The sequence below is a fragment of the Diospyros lotus genome, chromosome 12 (genome assembly GCF_014633365.1).
Source record: "Diospyros lotus cultivar Yz01 chromosome 12, ASM1463336v1, whole genome shotgun sequence".
NCBI classification, from domain to species: domain Eukaryota; kingdom Viridiplantae; phylum Streptophyta; class Magnoliopsida; order Ericales; family Ebenaceae; genus Diospyros; species Diospyros lotus.
In genome coordinates this window covers 902,218-928,731 of record NC_068349.1, presented here as the reverse complement: position 1 = coordinate 928,731, position 26,514 = coordinate 902,218, and the positions used below count along the sequence as shown (strand labels likewise).

General features: G+C 37.5%; 4 protein-coding genes across 6 annotated transcripts; 2 read left to right on the top strand and 2 right to left on the bottom strand.

Annotated features, from left to right (window-relative positions):
* Positions 1–74: 74 nt before the first annotated feature.
* Positions 75–4,022, bottom strand: LOC127787702 (uncharacterized). The gene is made up of 8 exons (XM_052315770.1): positions 3,825–4,022; positions 1,882–1,962; positions 1,708–1,796; positions 1,547–1,621; positions 1,100–1,200; positions 869–949; positions 687–749; positions 75–388 (listed from the first exon to the last, which is right to left on the bottom strand). Exons 1-8 carry the CDS (start codon positions 3,945–3,947, stop codon positions 279–281), a joined length of 723 nt encoding a protein of 240 aa, XP_052171730.1. The 5' UTR covers positions 3,948–4,022; the 3' UTR covers positions 75–278.
* A 1,086-nt stretch (positions 4,023–5,108) lies between these two features.
* LOC127787426 (F-box/kelch-repeat protein At3g24760-like) lies at positions 5,109–9,758 on the bottom strand. Of its 3 annotated transcripts, none has more exons than XR_008020155.1 (3): positions 8,366–9,758; positions 8,066–8,216; positions 5,109–5,583 (listed from the first exon to the last, which is right to left on the bottom strand). XR_008020155.1 is itself a non-coding variant. In XM_052315470.1 (2 exons), the coding sequence occupies exon 1, from the start codon at positions 9,602–9,604 to the stop codon at positions 8,384–8,386; it is 1,221 nt and encodes a 406-aa protein (XP_052171430.1). In that variant the 5' UTR covers positions 9,605–9,757; the 3' UTR covers positions 5,109–5,583; positions 8,366–8,383. The 3 variants fall into 3 exon arrangements, 1 of the variants encoding a protein (XP_052171430.1); XR_008020156.1 differs by having other exon boundaries at positions 8,066–8,212; XM_052315470.1 differs by lacking the exon at positions 8,066–8,216 and having other exon boundaries at positions 8,366–9,757.
* A 245-nt stretch (positions 9,759–10,003) lies between these two features.
* Positions 10,004–11,134, top strand: LOC127787215 (UPF0481 protein At3g47200-like). The gene is made up of 2 exons (XM_052315144.1): positions 10,004–10,152; positions 10,291–11,134. The coding sequence occupies exon 2, from the start codon at positions 10,463–10,465 to the stop codon at positions 11,045–11,047; it is 585 nt and encodes a 194-aa protein (XP_052171104.1). The 5' UTR covers positions 10,004–10,152; positions 10,291–10,462; the 3' UTR covers positions 11,048–11,134.
* Positions 11,135–16,160: 5,026 nt separating this feature from the next.
* Positions 16,161–18,821, top strand: LOC127786752 (UPF0481 protein At3g47200-like). Its single transcript, XM_052314397.1, has 2 exons — positions 16,161–16,730; positions 18,120–18,821. Exons 1-2 carry the CDS (start codon positions 16,161–16,163, stop codon positions 18,819–18,821), a joined length of 1,272 nt encoding a protein of 423 aa, XP_052170357.1.
* Positions 18,822–26,514: the final 7,693 nt, after the last annotated feature.

Sequence of the window (26,514 nt, the reverse complement as noted above, 5' to 3'; positions counted from 1 at the left end):
TTGAAATGAAAATTAAGATATATATATATGAATAAATACAATAGCATCTGTGGGGGTCACAAGAGATAGATATATATGCACAACTAGGAAATGGCTACTTGCTCTTGGTATAAAAACATGGAACAGAGTAAACCAAGCTTGTTGCAACGTGTTCAAAGTGACATTTTCATCAACCACTCCCGGTAGACCGTAGGACAAAACCTTAAAAGACTTCACAGACATGGCACATTATGTAATATAAAGCCTAGCCACACATATATCTATTGTGCCATATACTGTTATGCCTGGTTGCCACCACCCCGATTACGGCGGCCGCCCATCTGTCCCCGGCCACGCGCATAACCATAACCTCTGCCCCCTCCGCCTCGACCTCTTTCATACCCGGCACCTGCCCAAGACAGCGGGAAAACAAGCAGTTGTGTTATTAGTTCAGTTTATAATTCAGTGTGCAGTGCAAGGATATGCACATAAAGGACTAATATAAAGAGGACTGGAGTAAACATGAATGTCTGGTGGATTCATGGATTTGTCATTTCATGAATTATCCCCGACCAGATTCAAAATGGTTAACTGGAAAGAGGTGAAAACAGCAATTAGCCTGAAAATGAGACTAGCTTGCTGCATTCCACCAGAAAATCTAGCCTAGAACATATGGATACTAGCAGACTCATAAATAGCATACTAACCACGATACCCCCAACCTCTACCACGGCCACCACCTCGATTCCAGCCTGCATACCCATCATTTTCTATTGCCAAGGAAGTGCAGCCGAAAACAAAGATACATAGTAAAGTGAGTGACGTAAGAATAATAATATAAATTGATTTGGATTTCTGGACTACAAAAACAAATTCCACAAGCCAATACCTTGGTAGTATCCGTATCCACCACCCCGATTCCATCCCCATCCCCGTCCTCTGCCACGGCCTTGTCCTCGACCATATGACTCTAGACAAATGAAAACATTTAAAGAAAAAAAAGAAAAAGAAAACAAAGAAAAAGAAAACAAAGACAGTAGACAACAATTATCCATCATCAGTTTTTTTTGTTTTTGTTTTCAGCTAAGCATCCATCATCAGTTTTTGCCGTTGGTATCACCTTCATTAACAACATTAAAAGGTAAACGTGCTTGTCTTGGTTGCTGCTGCCGATAGTTGTGCTGTGGTTTTTGTTGCTCCACAGGGAATGGAGCTTGGTACCTATGATAATGAGCTCAAGTCAAGGCCATAATCTAGTCAAACTACCAGAAAATAGAGGAACTCAATTGGCAGTAAAATGAAACATATCTAGCTCCTGCCCTTTCTTCCACCCCACATTACCAGGAAAAAAAAAAAAAACTAGGAAAACCTCATCATTGGTCAAACCAACTCAGAAGCATATATTTCTTGACCAGGATAACAGGCAACAAATAAATGTTAAGCTCAAAATAGAAGTTTAAGGAGTTCCCAGACTTTCCAGAACCAGACACTTTTTTCTTTTTTCACATCACAAAGAAGAGACCCCAATATACCAATGTGGCCTAAGATTTAGGGATCCCAAAGTTACCCAGGAGAGTTCTTGTTTAGCTCCTTAGTTGACAAGGTAATTGAAATCATCGATACATGGCGAGTTTGCTCCACTCTGTATTAAAAGTCAAAGCTAGTATTAGAGATATGGTCTCGGTATGGAAGTTAAGTTTCAGGTGTTGGAGAAGTTTAGACACTCACGGCAAAAGGCCCTCTTCAATTGGTTCAAAAACATCAGTAATGCTTACTGAACTGATGGCAGTATCTTGATGCAACCTGGGAATTCTTTTCTGTTTCAGAATAATACTTGGTTAATTTTCTAAAACAAAAGGGGAAAATAAACAGCCAGCATGTGACAGATTTTAACAGACCAACCTTTATAATCTCTGCAATGGCCACCGTTTTGCTAATTGCCTGTCCCATTGCTCTCAAGACAATCTCTCTCCCCCGTCTCTCCTACATAAAGGACCACAAAAAATCATATGCTATGGCAGCCCATGCATCATAAGCTTAAGAACCATTAAGTCAGACACAAAAGATATGAATATAAACATAGCACAGTACAAGCAACCAATTTTTCTATACAAATAGCACGATCTCACAGGTGGCATCAAAGCAACCTAAGACTGCTATTTAGGAGGTGCCGGCCAAAAGAGTGATCAAGGCTGTTAGAGGCAAATGGTACCCTTAAAGTGCTACGGCGTTATATTGCTTGAGGTGCTAGGCATCCAGAGCAAGCGCTCGACTGAGAGAAGCAAGGACATCAAATATCAAAAATCAAATAATTATGATATAGGCACCAAAGGTGTGTGCCTTGCTTCTCCCTTTTTTTTTTTTTGTTTGGGGGGGGGGGGGGGGGGGGGGGGGGGAGAGGACATGCACCTTATAGCCTAGGTGCATTTCTTATACAGCTAGGCACCCTCAGCTGAGCCTTGAGCTCAGGCACACTTTTGAAAATGAGGTAATGTATACAAGACTTCTAAAATAAAGTGTATTAATAATGTTCAACAAATAATTTTCACATCTTGCAAAAAAATGGATAACGTTCAAACATACTCTTGGGATATATTGCAAGAATGACATTTCCAATCTGGATCTTTTTTTCCACTTCCAATTAAACAACAACATACCAAGACTATGCAGAAAAGCTATGTGTGGGCTTGTGGCTTGCCTCAATGAGGTTTGAACCCTAGATGCAAAGGAGTGTTTCCCACTTCCACTTGATGAAACAAATATTGAAATCATTTGTTGTAGCAGTAGTAATACTACTAAAGAAAATTAAAAAATGAAATGTAAATAAAACAAATAAAGAAGGAATAGAAACTACACAAATTGCATAATATGATAACCATTAATAGCCTAGTTATGAGCCCAAAGAAAGCAGTACACTAGAATTCCAGAGAGATGAAACATAGAGATTAGATGCTAGTTGCATCACAAGGCCACAAACACCAGACTGGAGGGGGAACGTGAGGGAGGAATAGGCATCAGAGGGATTGGTTATCACTGGCAAGGACAAAGAGCAACAACTAGAAAGGTTATCAGAGGCAAGGACAAAGAGCACACTCTCCAGGTTCACTGACTCGACAAAGCCCCTCCGCATATCAGAGCTCTGGTGACTAAATCAACCCACCTCCTTATGATCTATATCAAGGTGACCTTTTCAGTTACGAAGAAGAGAGAAGAGAAGAGAAGAAATTGAGAAGCCAAGTTATGGTATCACGTAAACAGTATACTAATCTATGCCCATATAATATCGCAGTGCAATCTAATATTGAATGATAGCTTAAAATAAGGTTTCTAGATGTTATTGCAAGGTTGGAATTACATCACCACAACATCAAGATTAAGCCCGTTCAGAATATAAATTGCTAAACAATCTACAAATGCATGGTCAAAAGAACAAAGGAAAATAGCTTATGGCAGTTGAATGAGAGCAGACAGAGTTAGAAAACCCACAAATGGAACTAAATAGGGTCATCAACTGACAAATCAACGGAAAAAACGAAAAATGCAGATAAAGAAGAAGCTGCAATTCAACTGCCTTCAAACTCGTGCTGAGCCAATTGGTAATATCAGCGTACGCCGCAAAGTCATTCCTCAATTAACCACGATAGGAATCATAATCAAATACAATTCGTAAAAGAACAATACAAAATACCAATTGGCTCAACACAAGACCGGACATATGTCAAACAAAAACCCATTAACGATAATTGATGAGAGACGATAAAGTGTGGGAAACCAAAAACAGAATGCAAGGCAATAAAATTGAAACATCGAGGGACGAATCGAAGCGAATGACGAAAGAGAGATGCCTGGAGAAGAGTGGTGGCATAGCTGATGTAGTTGCGAACCAAACCCTGTGCTGTGATTCGGATCTCGTTCTCGTTTATGGGTGCTTGGGGCTTAGGTTTTTCGACTTTCTGGTATCTATCCATGGGTTTGGAATTTCAGAGATTCAGAGACAAACCCTAAAACCCTTCTTGGCGGACACGGAAGGAGGTGAAAAGCCCTCTCACCGACTGAGGTTTTAAACTACAATTTTCCCAATTCTGAAGGAATTGATTTCACTCGCGTTCTTTTCGCGTGCATTACACGAAGGGGCACGGTTGGCAGACGGATGTGAGCTGAATAGCTAGGGCACCATCCTGTTGGGTCCGGTAGGCCCAAAATGTTGCGTATTCGGCCCAGGCCCACTTCCAGGGGAGGCTGAAAGAAAAATCGCGCATTGCAACCTTCGAATTACATATCGGATGGCACTAATATCGGGTCAGGATCGGATCAGATATTTTGGGTGGGTCGGGATGAAATATTGTGCGCATTTACCCCCTTTTCATGAGAAGATAGGAGCAACCCTACATCTTTCCATGAAAGAAACTTGAATTATCTCCTAAAATCCTACTAAATGTGTATTTTTTTTGGTCGAACGAAAAGGAATAATTTATAATTCTAATTTCAAGAAAAACAGTAGATGTAGATCCATCCCCCCCCCCCCCCCCCCCCCCAACCATTAGGTTTTAGTTAAATAGCATAAATAATTATTAAATTAAAATATAAAAATATTATTAAATTTTAATTTAGTATACAATTCTATAACTACTTTAATTATCATTAAAAAAAATTAATAAAATACTAATATTTTTATATTCTAATATAAAATTTAGTTACCTTTTTATATTTTAATTATAAAATTTAATGACTTTTTTATATTTTAGTATAAAATTTAATAATCATTTGTGTTAAAACTCTTTTAGTAGTAATTGAATTTAAGTATAAAATTATATGCCAAATTAAAATTTAGTAATCTTTTTATACCTTAATGTAAAGTTCAATGATCATTTATGCTATTTAATCTTAAGTTCTACTCAATGAGATCATGTGAGTCAAGTTTATACAATCTGCTATGTTTATACCTAGACATTTCCCGTAAAATGAATAATACTCTTTGCTAAACTTTAATGTCAGCATCACTAATTCCTCTATCCTTAAGACATAAGTCTATGGCCAACAACTAGCCAACAGAGGGTGATAAAAGAGAGTTTTTTGGTCCCAACATTATTAAATAGAGAAAAATTAAAAGAAAAAAATGAGTCTACACAAGAGAGAACCCCTGACAAGACCAGGGGGAAGAATTATAAGCAAATTGTCAGTGTAACCTTTCCAAATGGTCACTTGGGTACATCTGGTTATCCAATTACATGATTGTGAGCATAAATTTACAGCCAAGATTACCATCACCATAATATAAGAATACAAAAACCCAGAAAAAAAAAAAGGTTCAATTGATACAAAGAGGAATTCTTAATTATAAGCATACAGAGGAGAGTTCATAGATAATCCTGAAATACACTAGCAGCCTGGTCACCCTTGTGAGAATTATAAAGCTGTCAAAGAATGGAACTGATTACCTCCTGCATAGCAAAGGCTAGTAGGCTCAAGGGCTGTGCAGAAGACCAGGGACCTGCTTCCAGTAAGATTTACATGGCCATTACTAGTACTGAAATACAAGTTGCTTATTCTTTTCATATGACCTTCATGATTCCGTGAATGGGATACTCAAGAATATTTCTATTGCTGTCAAACAAGCAATATAGAACAAATGTCAATAAGATAAGACCCAATTTAATGCTAAACATAACAACAGAGTTTAGCAAAATCTTTTGTAACACTGTGGTTTAATTATTTTGTACACAGACTTTGACAAGTAATTGAGATACAAGTTCAGTTCTATAGTCTAATTCCAATCTCCTCTGCAACGCAATAACGCAAAGCAAGTAACAAAATCTACTGTATTTTGCGTAAAATGCCCACAATAAGAGAAAAAAATTGAGTCAAGATGTTATTGCAGAAGAAACATCAGCCAGATTAGCAAAAGCATCTCCAATATGGCATCTGTCAGTGATTTACAAAGGGACTGGGTTGAATGATTGTCTGAATTTGGGTACCATCTCTGTGGCCTCTTTCATTGATAGCAGAAACAAATCCCCTTTATTTCTGTGGTAAACGACATCCCAGAACTGGATTGACAGTGAATCTGGGAGGTTATTTTTGACGTGGAGAAACATTTTAAGTATGTGGAAGGGCAATGACAAGAGACTAATCAGGGTCTTAATTGGGGATGCTAAACTATGACAGCACCAAGTATGGAAACAGCTGATTCATGTCAACTTATCTGCTACAATATTGTACTGGTTTTTGAGCTGGAATGAAACCTAAAGGCATCCAAACTTGGAATGCTTCAGGACTGATAATCCTCAGACCACCACAAACTAGGGGTGTGCAAACGGTGGAAAATTCAATAACCGAAAAAAACTGAACCACTGTACAAAACCGAACCGAACTGACCGAACAAACCCAAAAAATGAACTAACTGAAAACCGAAAAAACTGAACAAAATTCGTAAAAACCAAACCGACTGAATAAACCGAACAAATCCAAAAATAACCTAACAGACCAACTCATTTTTGGCCGCCATTGTTGCTGCCGGCCACCTAGCCCGCCAGTGATTCCAATGATTGGAATCAATCATCAGATTCCCCATCCGCGGTGTTTCATATATCCAAAAATGAGTTTGATCAAACGGTTAATTTTTTGTAGATCTAAAAATTAATTTTATTGTCAAAAAAACTCAACTCGTTTCTAAAAAAATGTCACCAGCCACCACCCACGGCAAATTCCGATGATCAGAAATGACTATTAGATTCGCCTTGGCTTAGTGACCCACATATCCAAAAATCAAAAGGATCTAATGGTTGGATTTCAATAGATCTAAGTTTTAATGTAGAACACTCACCCACAAGAAGGTTGCTAGAAAACTTATTGAAGAGGTGGTTTGAGGCGATGGTGGCTGCCGAGGTGGCGTTGACGGGCAAGCATCAAATTGGAGTGAGAGAGAGATGCTGGTAGCGACGCTAATTTGCATTAAGGATAGTGAGGCTGATAGAAAGCGAGACGAAGGGGAAGGGAAAGTCAAAAAGTACAAGGACGAAGGGGAAGCGATTTGCATCAGGGATAGTGATGTCGGTTCGGCATTGGTGTTAACATTGCCGAAGAGTCGAGATGAAGGGGAAGGAAAAGCCAGAAAGGGCTGAAGGACCGAACATTAGTTTGGTCCTCTCCTTCCACCATTGTGTCTGTTTCTTTTTCTTTATACTGCACCCAAAACGATGTTGTTTTGTAATTTCGGTCGGTTTAATTAGTTCAATTATTTCAAACAAAAAACCAAACCGAAAACCAAAAACTGAACTAATCGAAAAAGGTAACTGAATCGAACTAATTAGTATATTGTTTACGTGATACCATATCAAGATAGATTGTCACTTAATTCGAGAGAAGATTTTATTTGGCTGTATTACCACAAATTTTGTCAATTAAAATGATCAGTTAGCAAATGTCTTTACTAAACCCTCAGGGATCTTCAAATTGGATATATTTGTAACAAGTTTGGTGCATATGATATGTATGCTCTAGCTTGAGGAGGAGTGTTGAGTTGTATATTGTTGTGTGTGTATATTTCTCCTAGGGTTAGCCTTATGCTTATGTCATGACCCATGCATTTGTATTTATATAGGTGCAGAACCTATTAGTTAGTAAGAAATATACACGATATATTTTTCTCTCTAGCTTCACATAGTCTCTTTGCAAAAAAAGCAAGTGAAAGGCTGTGTACAAATACAATTCTCTTTCGATTCTCATGAAGCATGGAGTCCCATGTACTAGGCAGAGGTGTGACCAAAATAACTAGACACATGCACCTAATGACCCATTGGACATGGAAAGAAAAGAGCAATTTTGCAACAACTCCCAAATAAAACTCTCAAAATAACTAGGCAGATCTTATATGGTAATCTAATACCACTTAAAATTCTATGTCCATAATCTATTAAAAATCCTATAACACTATGCCACATCTTGATAAATTAAAGAATTCAACTATAAATAAAGTTCCAAATAAATAAAATCCTAACACAGCTACAACTATAAAATAAAAAATAAAAACTCTTTATCTCCATTACATTGCTATATTTAGTAGGTATAGTTCAAAAGGAAATATTACCAATTTGAACTTCTGTATATTATGATAACATATTCAGGGAAAAAGCAAGGGATCCATATTTGCGCAACACAACTAAATATGTCTCCAACCCCACACCCTGCACCTTCTCAGCAGAATTCACTCATCACAGGCCATAGAATTGTGCATCTATCTTTTAAGAGAAGCATAAGTTAATCACAATATGGTACCCAATATATTAGGTCATTCACCTGTCAATTTGCTAAACAACACAATGAAGAAAGAATATAATGAATAAGTAAATCAACCAACTGGAAACTAAAGACCAGAGATCAATCCTACCAAGCATAGAAGCGGTTATCATTGAACAGCCTCCTCCAAACCAAGTTCTTCTCCTTGTGATCTAAGAATATCATCGAGCGAGACAGTTGAACAAAAGCTGATGACCTTGTGGAACTTCTTTGCAGGGGCGGGCAAATTGGGAACCCTCCTCCAACGGCACTGACCAGAATCACTGCTAATTTCACAAACACAAGCTGGGTAGTTCCTGTGATGCTCTTCATTGAACACATATATTAGGTTACCTAGTCCAACACATTTCAGACTTGCAAACTTATCTTCCCCTTCGCTATCAAACAAACAATAAAGCAAGTCCTGAGGCATGATTGCAATCTCACTGAACTCCATGCTTTCCTCATCAATCCTCCACAAGTTAAACAATGGTCCACGAGGGCCATTGCACAGTCCAGCCAAAACAAGCTGGTCCTGACAAGCAACCAAGAACGAAAACAACACCCCTGGAGGCCGCAGAGTCTGGACCTCGCTCCAAAAGTGCTTATTTAAATCAAATGACGAAACAAAACAAGAATAAATCCCAAATACATAGAACTTTCCGTTGAACAAGGCCGAGGAGAGCCACTGAGACGAGTTCCCTGACCTGAAATCTGCTGGTAAAGGCGGGCAAAGCTCCCAAGAATCCGAATTAGGGTTGTAGATCTCAACAGCCAACCTGTCCTCTATATCGACCAATCCACCAATGAACCTAACGCCGCCAACGACAATGAATCTAGGCAATCCAGATCCGTGATTGAACACGCCGACGAGAGGATTGCACCGAGAGAATCGAAGCGGCGACGTTTCTCGCCAGGCGCCTTTGAGGATGGGCGTGTAGCTGAACCTGGAAGAAGTAGTCGCGAAGAAGAAGCCGGCGCAGCCGATGAAGGACTGCTCGTGGGAGGAGGGCCAAACGGTGGGGAGCCTAAGCCAGGCATCCGCTTCGGGATCGAAAGCGAAGGCCTGGTTGTTCTTGAAAAAGATGTTGTTCTGGCCGTAGAGAAAGAACCAGGGCTTCTTCGCGGCGGAGACGCGGGAGGCGAAGGAGGCGGTCGTGATGATGGAATGCCAGAACTTGCAGACAGCGGCGGCGCGGACGATGCAGCGGATGGGGAGGTAGGAGAGGATGAGTTCGGTGAGGTCGGAGCCGAGGTAATGCTCCCAATTGAACGAAGAATCGTTGAGGTCTTTGCCGAGTTTTGTGTCTTCCATGAGATTCATCAATCGGCTTTGCAATGCCCAATCCATTGACTGGTTGGATTACAGACGGAATGGAAATCAAATCAGAGTTCGGTTGTAGTTGGAGAGTAGCGGTAGCGAGAGAAGAGAGAAAGACAAATAGCGACACGGAGTTTGTCCTTTTGCGGAGGAGAAGGTGGAAAGGACTGGTTCCAATGGAGACCAGCATCTGCCGGTGAGAATGTTAGTTGGTTGACCACTAGGCCGTGGACCTCTTCAGTATTGGGCTTGATCATTGAAGTATAAAATGGGCTATGTGCTGTGCAGACAGACCAGGCCAGGCCAGGCCAGCCCATAGGCTCTCAGCACCAGTCAGTGCAGCCCATAGGCCAAGGCGGCCCATTTTAGGATTTAAAAGAGATACAGATTGATCTGAACTTCCAATCCCATGTCTCGGCCATACGGGCGTGGCTGTCAAGCTATTGGCCAGTGAACATGAAGCACGAGGAGAGGATGGGATTCCAAAAAATTATTTGTTTCTTAACTGGGCGAGAAAGAATCAGTGCTTTCGTGGTTCAAGTGAAGAAAAAATTCCACTATGAATAGAACTATTTAAGGTGAAGCCTTTGACCGTTCAAGTGGATAATATTCATTTCGTTTCAATAGAACATATTATAGGTTGATTGTTGAATCAAAGCCTGTGGTTCAAGAACTAATGGAATAAAGGCTGGGGCTTCTCTGCTCTTCTTGAACAGTATTTGAAGGGGACGATTTGGGTCCCACAAAAAAGCAAAGAGCATGCAGTTGCTGTATCACTATTAGCCTTGCAAGTCAGGAATATGGGCTCTCTCTTTATAATCCCAACTTCTGCACACCAAGTGCTCGACAAACTGCCAGGCGGCCACTTCCTTATAGACACCGAGTCGAATGACTGAGCCGACGACATTAAGAGCAAGCGGAGAGATGAACCAGTGGGTGGTCGACATCAATGCTGAAATCTGCAAGCACAGCAATGCTAAAAGCCAAGAAGAGCAGTCCAGGAAGAAGCGGTCCATCTACAGGCTCCCTTCCCTCATCTCCGAAACCAAGAAGGGACCCTACCAGCCCCAAGCAGTGTCGTTCGGGCCGAACCATCACGGGGAGCTTCACCTGATGCCCATGGAGGAACACAAGCACCGCGCTCTCCTCAATTTCGTGCATAGATCGCCTCTGCCTCTGGGCGTAATCTTCAACGCCATGGTCGAAGTGGCGCAGGAGCTCAAGGATTCGTACAGCTCGCTCGATTCCAAGTGGCAAGATACTGAAAAATTTGTGAAGCTAATGATTATCGATGGGTGTTTCATGCTGGAAATATTGCGAGCAGCGGCACAAAAGTCTGAGAGTGATAGGGAGACACAGGAGCGTGGGTGTGATTATTCCAAGGACGATCCCATATTCGGCTCCCACGGGGAACTTTATGCCATGCCGTTTACCAGGCAGGATATGTTGCTCTTATTTTTAATTATAAAATAATATAATTAAAAATAAGATATAGTAAATAAATATTATTTAAAATTAGCAATGATTAATTATCCTCTTTGTAATTAAGCTTTGTGTGAATATCCGTTCATTTATCACCTCATATAGAATTCAATAAAATTTGATTCATTGTGTATCTTAAATTAATATAAAAATTATTTTTTATTTAATAATATATATGCTATTTTTATATTAATATAACACAAAATATAATACATTAATACATGAGTTACACAAGTATCACATAATTGTGATAAAATGATTTGGATAGAGGAAACTAAATGCTGTTTTTTTTTTTTTATCAATTAAGGATTTATTTTGACTTTTGAATTGAAATGAATATATTATCATAACTTTCTTATAATTAACATGGTGCATGACAGCATCCTTTCCTACTGCACCGATTCATGGCCTAAATGGCGTGCCATGCTGCTTCATAATTATTTCAAAAGCCCATGGTCGATTATTTCTGTTGTCGCCACCATCATCCTCTTCGAACTCACTACAATGTCGACGGTCTATGATGTCAAGTGAAAATAATTGTGGTCTAGTTAATACTAAGTTAATATATTGTGTTTTGAATCATCATTTAATTAAGTAATAGACTTATTTATTTTGATGTTATGAACAAGATATAAATAAATGTACCATGTTTGTGTGACAATAATTAACATTATCTTTTAATTAATAATATTTTTGTGTTAAATAAAACATTACTTTGTGAATATAATTTATTGTGATTTTTTTTTTTTGTTTTGTTCTTTCCCCTATAAAACAAGCTTAGTTTTAGAAAGTATCCTCCATGTAAAAAAGTACTTTGAAAAGAAAGCATAACTTAAACATTAAACTCATATAAGATCCGATATCACCAAGTTACAAGAGACATGAACATACAATACTTCAAAAATTCACCCAAATGAATCACAATTTGAATGGGCTTTCGCAATTAATTTTGGTTTATACACACAAAAATGTCATTTGAACATAAAACTATGATATTTTATGTGACACTTAATATTAATAATTAAAAAATTACCATTACAATTGCATAGTAATTAATCATCGATTAGTGAATAATTATTGATAATTTTCTTATCATTAAAAATATTATTTAAATAATATAAATATATCTATAATTGATACGATAATATTATATCTTTTTATTATTAAAAATATTATTTAAATATATATATCTATAATTGATATGATAATTTTTTATGTAAAAAAGATTGTTTAAATATTTAAATTTGACAATTTATAGATACATATAAATATATCGGCCAATTCTCCAAAGAACCTAGTATATTTATTTATGTGCATTTCTGTTTACATTTTGATATATGCATTTAGATTTCATCTTACTTACTTTTAATTGAAGTTTAAATGTGTATATGACCCGGTGATTATTTTGTGGGCCAAATAACCATTAGGTCAAGATTTGTTTATAAGCCAAGCCCATTTTTCCATGCGGCCCATGCGATTTGCCTCAACCCAGCTTGGTTGCTTGTTGTTATACAAGGGCAGCTTGCCCTAATTGATTCTAGATCATTTTTTCTCTCATTTTGAAACCCTATGTTCGGCACACTTGAAGTAAGACTCTCTCTCTCTCTCGCTTGGAAATCCTTCTCTTGATTATCAAAAATACCTTACTCAATAAAAATGAAGATAAAAAAAGTTGTCTATCACACTCGAGTATAAGGGACTAGATAATAGAGTATTTTTAATACTTACTTGATTATACTCATAAATGTAATTGATTATTTTAAAAATGAATTGAACATTATTCGATTACTCTCATAGGTTACTCGATTGATTTTTACAAAGTACTTATTAAGCACTCGATTGACTCTCACATGCTTAATTAAATATTTGATTATTTTCAACAAATACTTGATTATTTTGAACAAAATACTTGATTCACTACAAGAGTTTTGATTTTTTCCGGCGGTAAGAAAACCATCGGGAAAAGTAAAAAAATCGCTGGTAAAAGTTTTACCAGCAGTAATTATAATCGTTGAAAATACCTCCGTCGGAAAAGGTTTCTGGCAATTTAAAATTGCCGGAAAAGACTATTTATCGGCTATTTTTATAAACCGTCGATAAAAAAAAAAATTACTGGCGGTTTTAAAAAATCGTCCGAAAAGTTTTGGGAAAAGTATTGCCGGCAGTTAAAAAACTGCTGGTAAAGTAAAATAATTGCAGGCGGTTGAGGAAACCACCGGCAAAGTAATAAATTTGCCCACGAATTTCACAACCGCCAGCAAAGATCAACTGCTGGCAAAAAACAAAAAAATCGCCAGCAATTTGAAAAAATAAGATTTTTCAAAACTATATAATAATTAATAATAACCTGTATAACAAGAAACCATCAACAATTTTAAAAGATTCACCTGTTACACACAATAAATATAACAACTGTATACAATAAATCTATTTAAGTACAATACATTTGATCATTTAAAAAGATCAATCTTGTCTCGTCTCATTACACAATACCATTCAAAAGCACATACAAATCAACCCTAAACTAAAACATGTCCAAGTAACGTCAAACAACCCTTGATTACGCCACCATGCCATTCTCCAACCAAAATTACATATCATAGTTTTTCGATTTATATTGGAAAACAATAAATCTATTTAAGTCTGCACATTAACTATGAAATTGTATAAAATATGTCCAAAATTGCATAATAACTGTATACAAAAACACTTACATCAGAGACCCTTTACGGTATCGTAGTTTTACTGTTATTAGCATCCCTCAAGACAGATATCCCAAAAAATTGTCAAGACAATGGATATAAAGGCTTTAACATTTTCTGAAGCCTTTATATGGCTTTAAATAAAGTCTCCTAAATAAAGTCTCAAACTATTTGAACTATTTATTTAGGAGACTAGTTTGAGAGAGTTACAGAAAAAGAACAAATAGTTTTGAATTGTTTTCTACATACTTGTGGAAAGCATATAATTTATGTAGACTAGGAAATTGTATAACAAGAAACCTAGAGATCAGCTATTGTGGGATTTTGGAACAAAGTACATCACATGAAGACCTATTAAAGTGATGCATAGATGATAGAGCCATGACCTACAGGAAACACCAAATGGGGACTAGACATATTCCTACTACTGTATGTTTATGTGAAGAATCATTTTTTTTTCTTGGTGTGAACTTTGAAAAATCTTTTTTGAACCATTAATTTTTTGAAATAACTATTGTTGAACAAACAAATTAAATATAAATCCACTATCATAGAGCACATTATTATTGATAATATTGTTTTTTAGGCGAAATAAAATAAGGGATAAATGCGAAATTAGACCATCAAATAGCAGTTTCAAACTCAAGAGATTTAAGTAGAACTAAAGTAGAAATATGTGCATGCACCCGCGAGTATAACTTTAGTGAAAGTTAGAAAAAGAATGAAAGGATAGTTAAATTTGAAGGCCAATGAGTACCTAAGAGCTCTTAGGTACTCATTTATCAATCAGACTCTCATGTTATAGAGACGAACATGTAGGCAGACAAACAGAGGAAATAACCCACAATTTTCAAAGACTAACTTAGTTAACTATACTAGGAGAATTTAATTAAATAAGCTACAACTTCTCCTTTGCTTTTTCACTTAATCTTAAAAAGGGAGCCCAAAATCATCTCGAACAAAAAAAGAAAATAGAAAATTAAGTGAACTGCTTGCCAATATGATACAAAATAGTAAGAGGATTAATCTCGCCAAATAAAAACAATGTAATTGCTCAACCCAGCCCCAATGCATGTTGGCCTCCAAAAGCTACTAGATTACATGTCTAATTTACAATAAAACCACAGAAAAGAAAAGACTGGAACACAAGGGTTGAACTCCAGTGATCTAGCAACAAGTATAAATATATATATAAAAGAAATGTGAATATGTTCCCAACATAGTGGGATTAAAGCTTATGGTGGCGGTTGTATGCGTGACTATATTCCATCACAACACTACCTGTAGGTGAAAAAGGAACAGTTATCCAGTGTGGTGCAGTGAAAGCGGCCAACAGCTCATAAAAAATTACACAATAAATTAGCATCGCTCGTAATTAAACCAGAGACACCATATATCGTCACAACAAAATACTTGATTATTTTGAACAAAATACTTGATTAAAAGATTATCAAACTTAAGAAGAATTCCTAAAATGTTTTAGTCATTATCAACTAAATTTACTAAAAGGAAATTTCTCATTAAATTAAAATACAAAATTCTTAACAAATCATTGATTAGTGTATAATTATCGATAATTTTTTAATAATTAATATTGTGTGACATATAAAATGTCAAAATTCTAGGTCCAAATACCATTTTAAATATATATATCTATAATTGATACGATAATGTTTTATTATATATATATAAATATTATTTAAATATAGAAATTTCACATTTATAGGTAGGCATAAGTATATTTTGACCAATCCATAAATGAACCAAACACTGCCAATGGCAATGATTCTAGGCAACATTACCAAAATATGATTGAAGCGGATCATTGCACCAAGAATCGAAGCGGCGACGAGGATGGGACGCTTACCAACATTACCAACATTACCAAATAAGATTGATCTGAACTGCCAATCCCACGTCTCGGCCATTCGGCGTGGCTGTCAAGCGAACATGAAACTCGAGGATGGGACGCTAAAGCAATAAAAAAATATTTCTTTCTTAAGTGGGGGAGAAAGAATCAGTGCTTTCGTGGTTCAAGTGAAGGAAAAATTCCACTATGTATAGAACTTTTTAAGGTGAATCCTTTGTGGACAATGTTCGTTTCGTTTCAATAGAACATATTATAGGTTGATTGTTAAATCAAGCCTGTGATTCAATAACTAATGGAATAAAGGCTTAGGCTTCTGCTATGCTTGAACAGTAAATGAAGAGGAAGATTTGGGTCCCACATGAAAGCAAAGAACATGCAGTTGCTGTTATCACTATCAGCGTTGCAAGTCAGGAATATAAGTTCTCTCTTTATAATCCCAACCTCTGCACACCAAGTGCTCGACAAACTGCCGGGCAGCCACTTCCTTTATAGACACCAAGCTGAGTGACTGAGCCGACGACATTAAGAGCAAATGGGCGACTGGGTGCTCGACTTTGAAGCTGAACTCAACAACCTCCGCAATGCTCAGAGCCAAGAAGAGCAGCGCAGGAAGAAACGGTCCATCCACAGGCTCCCTCCCCTCATCATATCAGACCTCGACAAGAAAGTCTATGAGCCCGAAATGGTGTCGTTCGGGCCGTACCATTACGGGGAGCCTCGCCTGAAGCCCATGGAGGATCACAAGCACCGCGCTCTCCTCTATTTCCTCGATAGAACGCGGGTGTCTCTGGACACAATCTTCAACTCCATGGTCGGAGTGGAGCAAGACCTCAAGGATTCGTACGACTCGCTCCAGCCTGAGTGGCAAAACGATACTAAAAAATTTGTGAAGCTAATGATTGTGGATGGGTGTTTCACACTAGAAATATTGCGGGCGAAGACACAAAAGCCTAGACGTGATTATTCTGACGACAATCCCATATTCGGCCCTCACGGAGAACTCTATGCCATGCCATTTATCAAGCGAGATATGTTATTGTTAGAGAATCAATTGCCGATGCTCGTACTATACATGCTCAAAAGTTTTGAAGAGAATATTGAGGTAAAAATAGACAAAACCGACTTCTTTCACTTCACTTAGTAACATCAAATCTCATGTTTATTAAATTTTAAATTTTTAATTAAAAATAAAAGGTTAAGATTTAATTTATCATATAATTTATTATTAAAATATATTTTCTTAATCAAAGAGTTAAAATTAAATTCTATACTTCCATTTTTTTATTAAAGGGTTAAAATTTAATTAACAGATGTTACTAAATTTCTTTTCAAGGGGATGGGTGTTTCGTGCTAGAAATATTGCGCTCGTCATTATCGGAGTTTGAGAGTGATTATCTCAATGACAATCCCATATTTGGCCCCCACGGGAAGTCCTATACCATAAAATTTATCTGACAGTATATGTTACTGTTAGAGAATTAATTACCAACACTCGTGTTATTCAAGCTCAAATGCAATGAAGGAATTACAAGGTATAAATATACATATTTGACTTCTCTAACTTTACTTAATAACATCAAACCTCATGTTTTTTAAATTTTAATTTTTTAATTAAAAAATAAATTTTAATTTATTATATAATTCATCATTAAAAATATTTTCTTAATAAAAGAGTTAGAATTAAATTCTAACCCTCAATTCTTAACGAATGATTAAAATTTAATTAACATAACATCTCATGTTATTAAACTTTAAATCATAAACCCTACAGATTATTTCTTTCTTTTCTATATATCACTAGAATTGCTTTTAGGGGCGTAATGGCAACCAAATTGGTCTCATTTTTAAGATAAGTGACATTTTTGTTGTGTTTTATTTTATAATTAAAAATAAGATATAGTACATAAATATTATTTAAAATTGACAATGATTACTTATCCTCTTTGTAAATATTAAGCTTTGTGTGAATATCCATTCACCTCATATAGAATTCAATTAAATTAGATTCATTCATGTATCTTAAATCAATATAAAAGATAATTTTTATTTAGTAATATGTTATTTTTATATTAATATAATATAAAATATAATACATTAATATATGAGTTTCACAAAGTATCACATAATTGTGATAAAATAATTTGGATAGAGGGAACTAGATGCTGATTTTTTATCAATTAAGGATTTATTTTGACGTTTGAATTGCATATATTATCATAACTTTCTTATAATTATAATCCCTTTCCCTTTTCAAAGATAATGTTACCAAAATATGATAATAAAATATTTTATATCAAAACAAATGTAGCCGAACGAAAATGCTATTTGTACACTAAATTGTGACATTTTTAATAATGATCGTGTATTGATGCGACATAATATATAATTTATTAACAAATATCATCAAAAGTTTGAAAACTCAATGTCCAAATAACATTTGGTTTAATGTAATAGTTATTTTTATTTAATTAAACGTGCATGGTTCATCCAGGGAAACACGGAAACTTTGAACGATCTGATACTCGCATTCTGTGGCCAAGGCGGTCGTATCGCAGACATGGGCAAATGCCTCCACATCCTCGACCTCTATCGCAGGAGCTTGCTCTATAAGATTCCCAAAGCCAACAGCATTCCCCCGGCACAGCACATGTGGGACACCATCGCTCGCTCAGCCACAGAGTTGGCTGAAGCCGGCATCCGCTTTAAGAGGAGTGAAAGCAACAGCCTCTTGGATATCACTTTCGAGCACGGCGTCCTGAGTCTCCCCCAATTGGTTGTCGATGCCAGCACCGAATCGATTTTCCTGAACCTCATTGCATTCGAGCGGTGCCACGTTGTAGTCGGCAACTATCTTTGTTCGTACATCTGGTTCATGAGCAATATTGTCCAGCAAGATCCCGACATCAGCCTGCTAAGGTCCAAAGGGATCATCTTCAACTTCGCTGGCAGCGACAAGGCTGTGGACGATTTGTTCAATACGGTGTCGAAGGATTTGATGATGGATCCCTCCAGCGACCTTTACATGGTCTTTGAGAGCACCGCTTTCTACTGCGCGAAGCGGTGGCATAAATTGCGGGCGACATTGATTCATAATTATCCATGGACAGGTGTTTCTATTGTCGCGGGCGTCATCCTCTTTGTCCTCACTACATTGCAGACTGTCTTCACTATCTTCGATGTCTTACGTAAATAACTGTGGTCCAATTAATACTAAATTAAAATTATTGTGTTTTGAATCATTTAATTAGTTAATAGAATGATTTTGATGTTAAAAACATGATATAATAAATGTACAATAGCAATAATTAACATTATCTTTTAATGAATAATATTTGTGTTAAAAAAATTGCTTTGTGAGCATAATTTATTGTGATTTTCTTTTTATTTTTGTTAAAACTAACTAACCAACTGGTTGGTTAGTAGCTGTAGTTGAGTAGTTGTTATTAGCATAAAATTGTTATAATAATATAACACTTAGGAATATAAATATACAGTGTGGGTGTACATATTGTTTTGGGGAATAATAATATTTTTTCTTCTAGTTGCTCTGTATTCTTTTCTCCTGTAAAATTTCTTATGGTATCAAAGCATAGATCCGACGCCTTGATTTTGCTTTCGACGCCTTGATTTCGTTTCCTCTTTGGTTATCACAGTCATAAGAAGATTTTCAAATTTGATTTCTTCTCTATTGCTGTTTTTTTTTTTTTTTTGTAAATAAAAGATTTTATAGAACAAAAGAGCCCAGCGCAAAAGCGACTAAAAAAACAATAGGGGAATACCCCGAGCAAAGAACAAAACTACAACACCAACTAAACGAGGGAGAAGAAAGACGGAACACACCGCCACAAACATATGCGGTAAGAAAATGCTGCAAATGGCAAACACTGTGAAAATAAAAGAACCAAAGACATATGAACCATCAAAGCAACTGAACACCTACAACAAGACCTCCCAGTGAGAAAGATCAAGTACTCGGACATAAGCGGAAGCATGTATGAGGGAGATGCCAGAAATGAACCAGGGCAATGCTCTGTAGGGATCGAGAAAACTGCATGGATGACAGCCTCACCCAAACCACCTGCCGGATCTGGTACGCAAGCTGGGTCGAATGACGCTCACTATCCCGAAAGCACCGGTTGTTTCGCTCACGCCAAATAAAATATACTGCTGCTTGAAGAGTAAGACAGTGAGCCACCACCCACGGAGATTTACCACGCAACCGATGAGTCGCCTAGCAAACACCTCTCTCCCAACTCCTCTAGGGCCAAGCAAACTTCACATGATGTCTAATATGCTGCAAAACTTGTCTAGAATAAACACAACTAAACAATAAGTGGCTATGGCTCTCCATCGCGCATCTGCACAAGAAACACCTATTAGGAAAAGCCAAATATAAGTTTAAACGATCCAAAGTAGAAAAGCGCTCCTTAATGGCAAGGCAAAGGATAAAAACATAGGATGGAACCCCAGAGGAGTGCCAGACTAAATGAAACCAAGGAACCCGAGCTCTCCTACATTTCAACATACTCATAGCAGAGCGGACTAAGAAACAGCCGTCAGGCGCAGGGATCCACCAAGGAAGGTCAGGGACAAGAATACTAGGAGGACTCGGCAAAGACTCCACAATCAGCTGAGCTTCCATCGAGAATTGCATAAGGGGCCACGATCAGGTTCCCTAAGAGATAATGGAGGAGACCTTAGCTATAGATGAGAGACCCGTCCTCCTAGGCAGGGAACGAGAGAAGTAATTGACCAGCACACCGAAGGGATGCCATTGGTCATGCCAGAGAAAAACACGATGACCATTGCCAATTTTCCTACCAAGAAGCGGACGAACAACGCCCCTAAGGTTAAGGATCTTATGCCAATACCACAGATAAGAGTAAGGAGGCGTAAGAAGCCAGAAACAAGAGTCCTTAATACGGTATGAGTGGATCCATCTAATCCAAAGGGATTCGGAAGAAACATGGATGAGGCGCCAGATCAATTTGACTGCAAGAGCTTGGTTCCAAATATAGAGAGGGCGCAAACCAAGGCCTCCTTGATCTTTTGGGAAACAAATATCAGACCAAGCAACCTTAGCTTTATAAGAAGACAAGTCCGGACCATCCCATAAGAAAGCACGAATGACTTTCTCCACCTCCTTAAGAACTTTCTTGGGGAGCACAAAAATTGATGCCCAAAACACATGATAAGACAGATTGGACAAGCTGGAGGCGGCCCGCAAAAGAAAGGAGACGACCCCTCCAAGAAGCAACTTTGAAACGAACACGGTCCAAGATAAGACAACAATCATTATAAGTGAGCTGCTTTGAGATAAGGGGAATCCCAAGATAACGAATAGGAAGAGAGCCCTCCCTAAAACCTGATTCCTGCACTAGAGAAGCACAAAGATTAGGGTTAACACAACAAACAAAGCAATCACTTTTAGCTGGATTCGCCTCTAACCCGGACATCACAGCAAAGCGATCAAGGCATTGCTTTAGGATGCGGACCGAAGCCAAGTCGCCATTGGAAAAAAGCATGAGGTCATCAGCAAACATGAGCATGGCAATATCTAACCTATCACACTTCCAATGGAAATGGAAATCATCTGTTCGCGAGTGATAGGTGACAATACCATGGAGAACTTGCATGATCAGGATAAAAAGATAAGGGGAAAGAGGATCCCCCTGCCTAAGGCCCCTACCACCAGGGAAAAATCCATGGAACATCCCATTAACCTTAATTGAGAAACGAGTTGTAGACACACAAGCCTTGATCTAAGAGACAAAGCGGGGGGGGGGGGGGGGGAATTCATACGGTGCAGAACACAAAGAAGGAACTCCCAATCTACCGAATGATAAGCCTTACTAAGGTCAACCTTAAGAGCACATCTGGCAGGACCCTTCGGGATGTGGTACTGATGCAGCAACTCCTGCACCATAAGGATGTTGTCACCTATAGACCTACCAGGCACAAAGGCGGTCTGGGAGGCATCGACCAATTGGGGTAATAGAGGCTTAATCTGATTCGCAAGAATTTTGGAGATGACCTTATAAGTAACGTTACAGCAAGAAATAGGACGGAACTGGCTAGGCGACTCCGGGTGGGGAACCTTAGGCACTAAGCTAATGATAGTAGCATTGATCTCACCCAGTAACTTACCTAACTAGAAAAAACTAGAAACAACAGCTATAAAATTTGCCCCAACAATATCCCAAGCATGACGAAAGAACTTGACAGTGAAACCGTCAGGACCAGAGGCTTTCTCATCCCCCATTGAGAACAAAGTCGAACGGATCTCCTCATCTGAGACATCTCTCAAAAGATCAGGCCATGCATCAGGGGAGATGGCCTTATCAACATATATGTCAAGTGACTCACGGCTGAAAACAGTCTCTCTAGAACGGGGCTCAAGGATATCACAGAAATGGGATATGAGGACTTGAGGAACCTCAGACTCCGAGGATGTGGGGGAACCCAACTACAAAAAAATTAATTTTTTGCGGCGATTTTTTTGTGGCGATTTTAAAAATCGCCGCAAAATACATTATTTACAGTGATTTTTTTAACATTTTGCGGTGATTTCCCAAAACCGCGACAAAATTTATTTAAAAATTTAATTTTGCGGCGATTTTTAAAAAATAGCTGCTAAATTCAAAAATTAATTTAATAATTAAAAATTAAAATTAATTTTACGGCGATTTTTGGAAACCGTTGCTAAATTTAGAAAATAATTAAATAATTAAAAATAAAAATATTTTAACATTTGTGACGATTTTTTTAAAACCGTCGCTAAATTCATTAAAAATTTAATTTTGCGGCGATTTTTTGAAAACCGTCGCTAAATTCAAAAAAATAATTTAATAATTAAAAATTAAAATTAAATAACATTTGCGGCGGTTTTTTGAAAATCGCTGCAAAATTCATTAAAAATTTAATTTTGCGACGATTTTTTGAAAACCGTCGCTAAATTTAAAAAATAATTTAATAATTAAAAATTAAAATTAAATAACATTTGTGGCGGTTTTTCAAAATCGCCGCAAAATTAATTAAAAAATTTAATTTTGATATAGAAAAAATTAAATAATTAAAAAATAAAAAATTTTAAAAAATCATAGCAAAATTCATTAAAAATTTTAATTTGAAGAAAATAAAAAGAAATTTAACAAAATTTTAATATATAAAATTTTAATAATTTTAAAAAGAAATTTTAAAAAATATATAAAATCTTCTTTTTATTTTTTAACCAATTAATTTATTTTATTTAATTCAATTAATTTATTTTTAATTTATTCCATTATTTTTTTTAAAATAATCAATTAATTTATGTTTTTCAATTTATAATAAAGAATATAAATTATAATTATGGAAAATAGTGGTTGTATATGTTAGTATATAATTTATAAGCGTGAACATTTAATAACAAAGTTTGGTAGCTCAGCTGGTTTCGTGCGCGTATGCGCACAGGAGAGATTTCGGGTTCGAGTCTGGGGGAAGGAAGGAGCATTGCCACGTGGCGCGCTGACATGCGGCCACGTGGCGCTGGTGGGGGCCACACTGGTGGGCGAGATGCACGCGCGAGGCTTACAAAATTTGAAATTTTTTTGAATTTTAAAATTTCAAAATTTTTTGAATTTTTGCGGCGGTTATAAAACTGCTGCTAAAATTTAATATTTTTAAATTTTGTGGCGGTTTAAAACCGCTGCTAAATATTTAAAAAACTGCTGCTAAATCACTTATTTAGCGGCGATTTGGAAACCGCCGCAAAAAATATGACTTAATGGCGGTTACTCCAGCGATTGCTGAAAATCGCCGCTAAATGCTTCGCGACGGCTGATATAGCGGCGGATTTGAAAACCATCGCTAAATTATTTAGCGACGGTTAAAAACCGCCACTAATTGCAAAAAAAAATCGCCACTAAATAACGAATTTTTTGTAGTGCCATTAGACCAGATCAAACTATGAATATGGTGAAAATTACGATTAGAGAGCATATGTTGGAAAAAAAATCGGGAACATCAGTCCCCTTCCCCACTCCAGCGGATATGGGCATGAAGACGAAAGAATTCACTCTCTTGGGACAAAGCAGCTGAATAAGATCGAGCAAGATCACACTCACGGGCTCGAAGGGAGGCGTCAGAGGGGGAGGAATAAAAAAGCCCCTAGATCTCCTGAAGCTAGTCTCTAAGGTTTAAAACACACGAAATCACATGACCTTGTTTGGTGTTAAGGAACTTAAGACCAAGCTTAACAGCCTTGAGCATTTTAACGAGGCAATACATAGGCCAGCCATCCACCCTTAAGTCCCAACCAGATTGAACTATCTGAGCAAAGGAAGGTTGCTGAACCAAATGATTATTGAAGCGAAAATGCCCACCTCTCCTACCCTGGTCGTTCTGCAATGAGACCATCATAAGGCTGTGGTCCGAGATACCTGGCAGAAGGAAGGAGGCTGAGCTATCACCAAATTGCGCCAGCCACCCATCATTAACAAGAACACGATCCAACTTGCGAAAGAAACAATCAGAGCCTGAACGTCTGTTATTCCACATCAGAATAGGGCCACTAAAAGAAAGATCTTGAAGGGAGGCTCAGTTGAGGAAATAAGCAAAACGAGCCATACCTAAAGAACACTCCAAATTTCCACCCCGGGATTCAGACTGATGCTTACAAACATTAAAATCACCCATAAAAAGCCACGGGGAGAGATTAATGCCAGGCACCAAGGAAAGAAGGCGACGCCATAACCGAGACTGGTCAGGCTCATCATAACTGGCATAGATACAAGAGACAAAAAATTCTTTACGATTCGCAAGTCTAATACATAAGAGGTGAAGAAATTGGTCTGAGCCTCCAATGACCGACACAGAGACCACACTAGGATCAAACCCAATCCAAATACGCTTAACGGGACTAAACTCATAGTTTATAAGCCAAGACCAACGAGGCATAATATTATGGGCGATGTCTTGAGAGCGACTAAGCTGGACACGGGTCTGAAGAAGAGCACAAAACCTAGGATGATGTTGAAAAATCAGAGAGCAGGCCTCCAATTGCTTTGCAGGGTGATTCAAACCCCTACTATTCCAAGCTCCAAGGATCACGGGGGAGATGGGGAGGTGGATGACTCACTAGCCTTCTTGGCTTTACTAGGCCAGGCATAAGTATATTTTGACCAATCCATCAATGAACCAAACACTGCCAATGGCAATGATTCTAGGCAATCCAGATCCATGATTGAAGCGGATCATTGCACCAAGAATCGAAGCGGCGACGTTTCTCGCCAGCCGCCATTTGACAGAAATATATCACATAATTGTGATAAAATAATTTGGATAGAGTGAACTAAATGCTGAGTTTTTTTTTTTTTATCAATTAATGATTTAGTATGATTTTTGAATTGAATAGATTATCATAACTTTCTTATAATTATAATCCCTTCCCCCTTTCAAAGACAACATTACCAAAATATGTTGTCTTGTTTTTGAGCTGGAATGAAACCTAAAGGCATACAAACTTGGAGTGCTTCAGGACTCTGATAATCCTCATACCACCACAAACTAAGGGTGTGCAAACGGTGGAAAATTCAAAAACCAAAAAAGACCAAAGCGTTGTATAAAATTGAATCGAATTGAGCGAACAAACCCAAAAATTGAACTAAATGAAAACTGAAAAAATCGAACAAAATTCGTAAAAATTGAACTAATTGAATAAACCGAGCAAACTCAAAAATAACCTAACAGACCAACTCATTTTCGGCAGCCGGCCACCTAGCTAGCCAGTGATTCCAATGATTGGAACTGATCATTGGATTCCCCATCCGCGGTGTTTCATAGATCTAAAAATGAATTTGATTTAACAATTACTTTTTTGTAGATCTAAAAATTAATTTTATTATAAAAAAAACTCAAAACTCGTTTTTGGAAAAATGTCGTCAGCCACCATTCACGGCGGATTCCGATGGTCGGAATTGACTATCAGATTTGCCTTCGCTCAATATCCAAAATCAAAAGAATCTAATGGTTGGATTTTAGTAGATCTAAGTTTTAATGTAGAACACTCACCTACAAAAAGGTTGCTAGAAAACTTACTGAAGAAGTGGTTTGAAGCGATGGTGGCTGCTGAGGTGGCATTGACGGGCGAGCACCAAATTGGAGGGATAGAGAGATGCTGGTAGCGACTCCAATTTGCATTAGGGATAGTGAGGCCAAAAGATAGTGAGACGAAGGGGAAGGGAAAGCTGAAAAGTACAAGGACAAAGGGGGAGCGATTTGCATCAGGGAAAGCGATGTTGGTTCGACATTGGTGTTAGCATTGCCGGAGAGCCGAGACGAAAGGGAAGGGAAAGCCAGAAAGGGCCGAAGGGCCAAACATCAGTTCAGTCCTCTCCTTCTGCCATTTTGTCTGTTTTTTTTTTTTTTATACTACACCCAAAACAATGTCATTTTGTAATTTTGGTCAGTTTAATTTGTTTGATTATTTCAAATAAAAAATCGAACCGAAAACTAAAAGCCTAAAACTGAACTAATCGAAAAAGGTAACCAAACCGAACTATTACAAGAAAATAAACAAACTGAATTGACTAATTCGGTAGGTTTAATTCGGTTAATTTAGTTTAACCGAACTTTTGCTCTCCCCTACCACAAACTACCAAAGCTTCAAATCTAAGTCCCAATGATTAAGAAGTCTACTTTCACCATCAAAATGTCTTTACAATCTTAAATCTGGGAAATGAGATTATTGTTCCTAATCCACAAACCAAAGGTGCGAAATTCTAAGAACTAATATAGAAAGAAGGAATAGGATAAACAATGGCCCATACCATCCCTAGCTACCAGGAAACTCAATGTTGGTAGAGAAGCATTCCCCCAGAAGCCCTTGTCCAAGATGGGTACGAAAC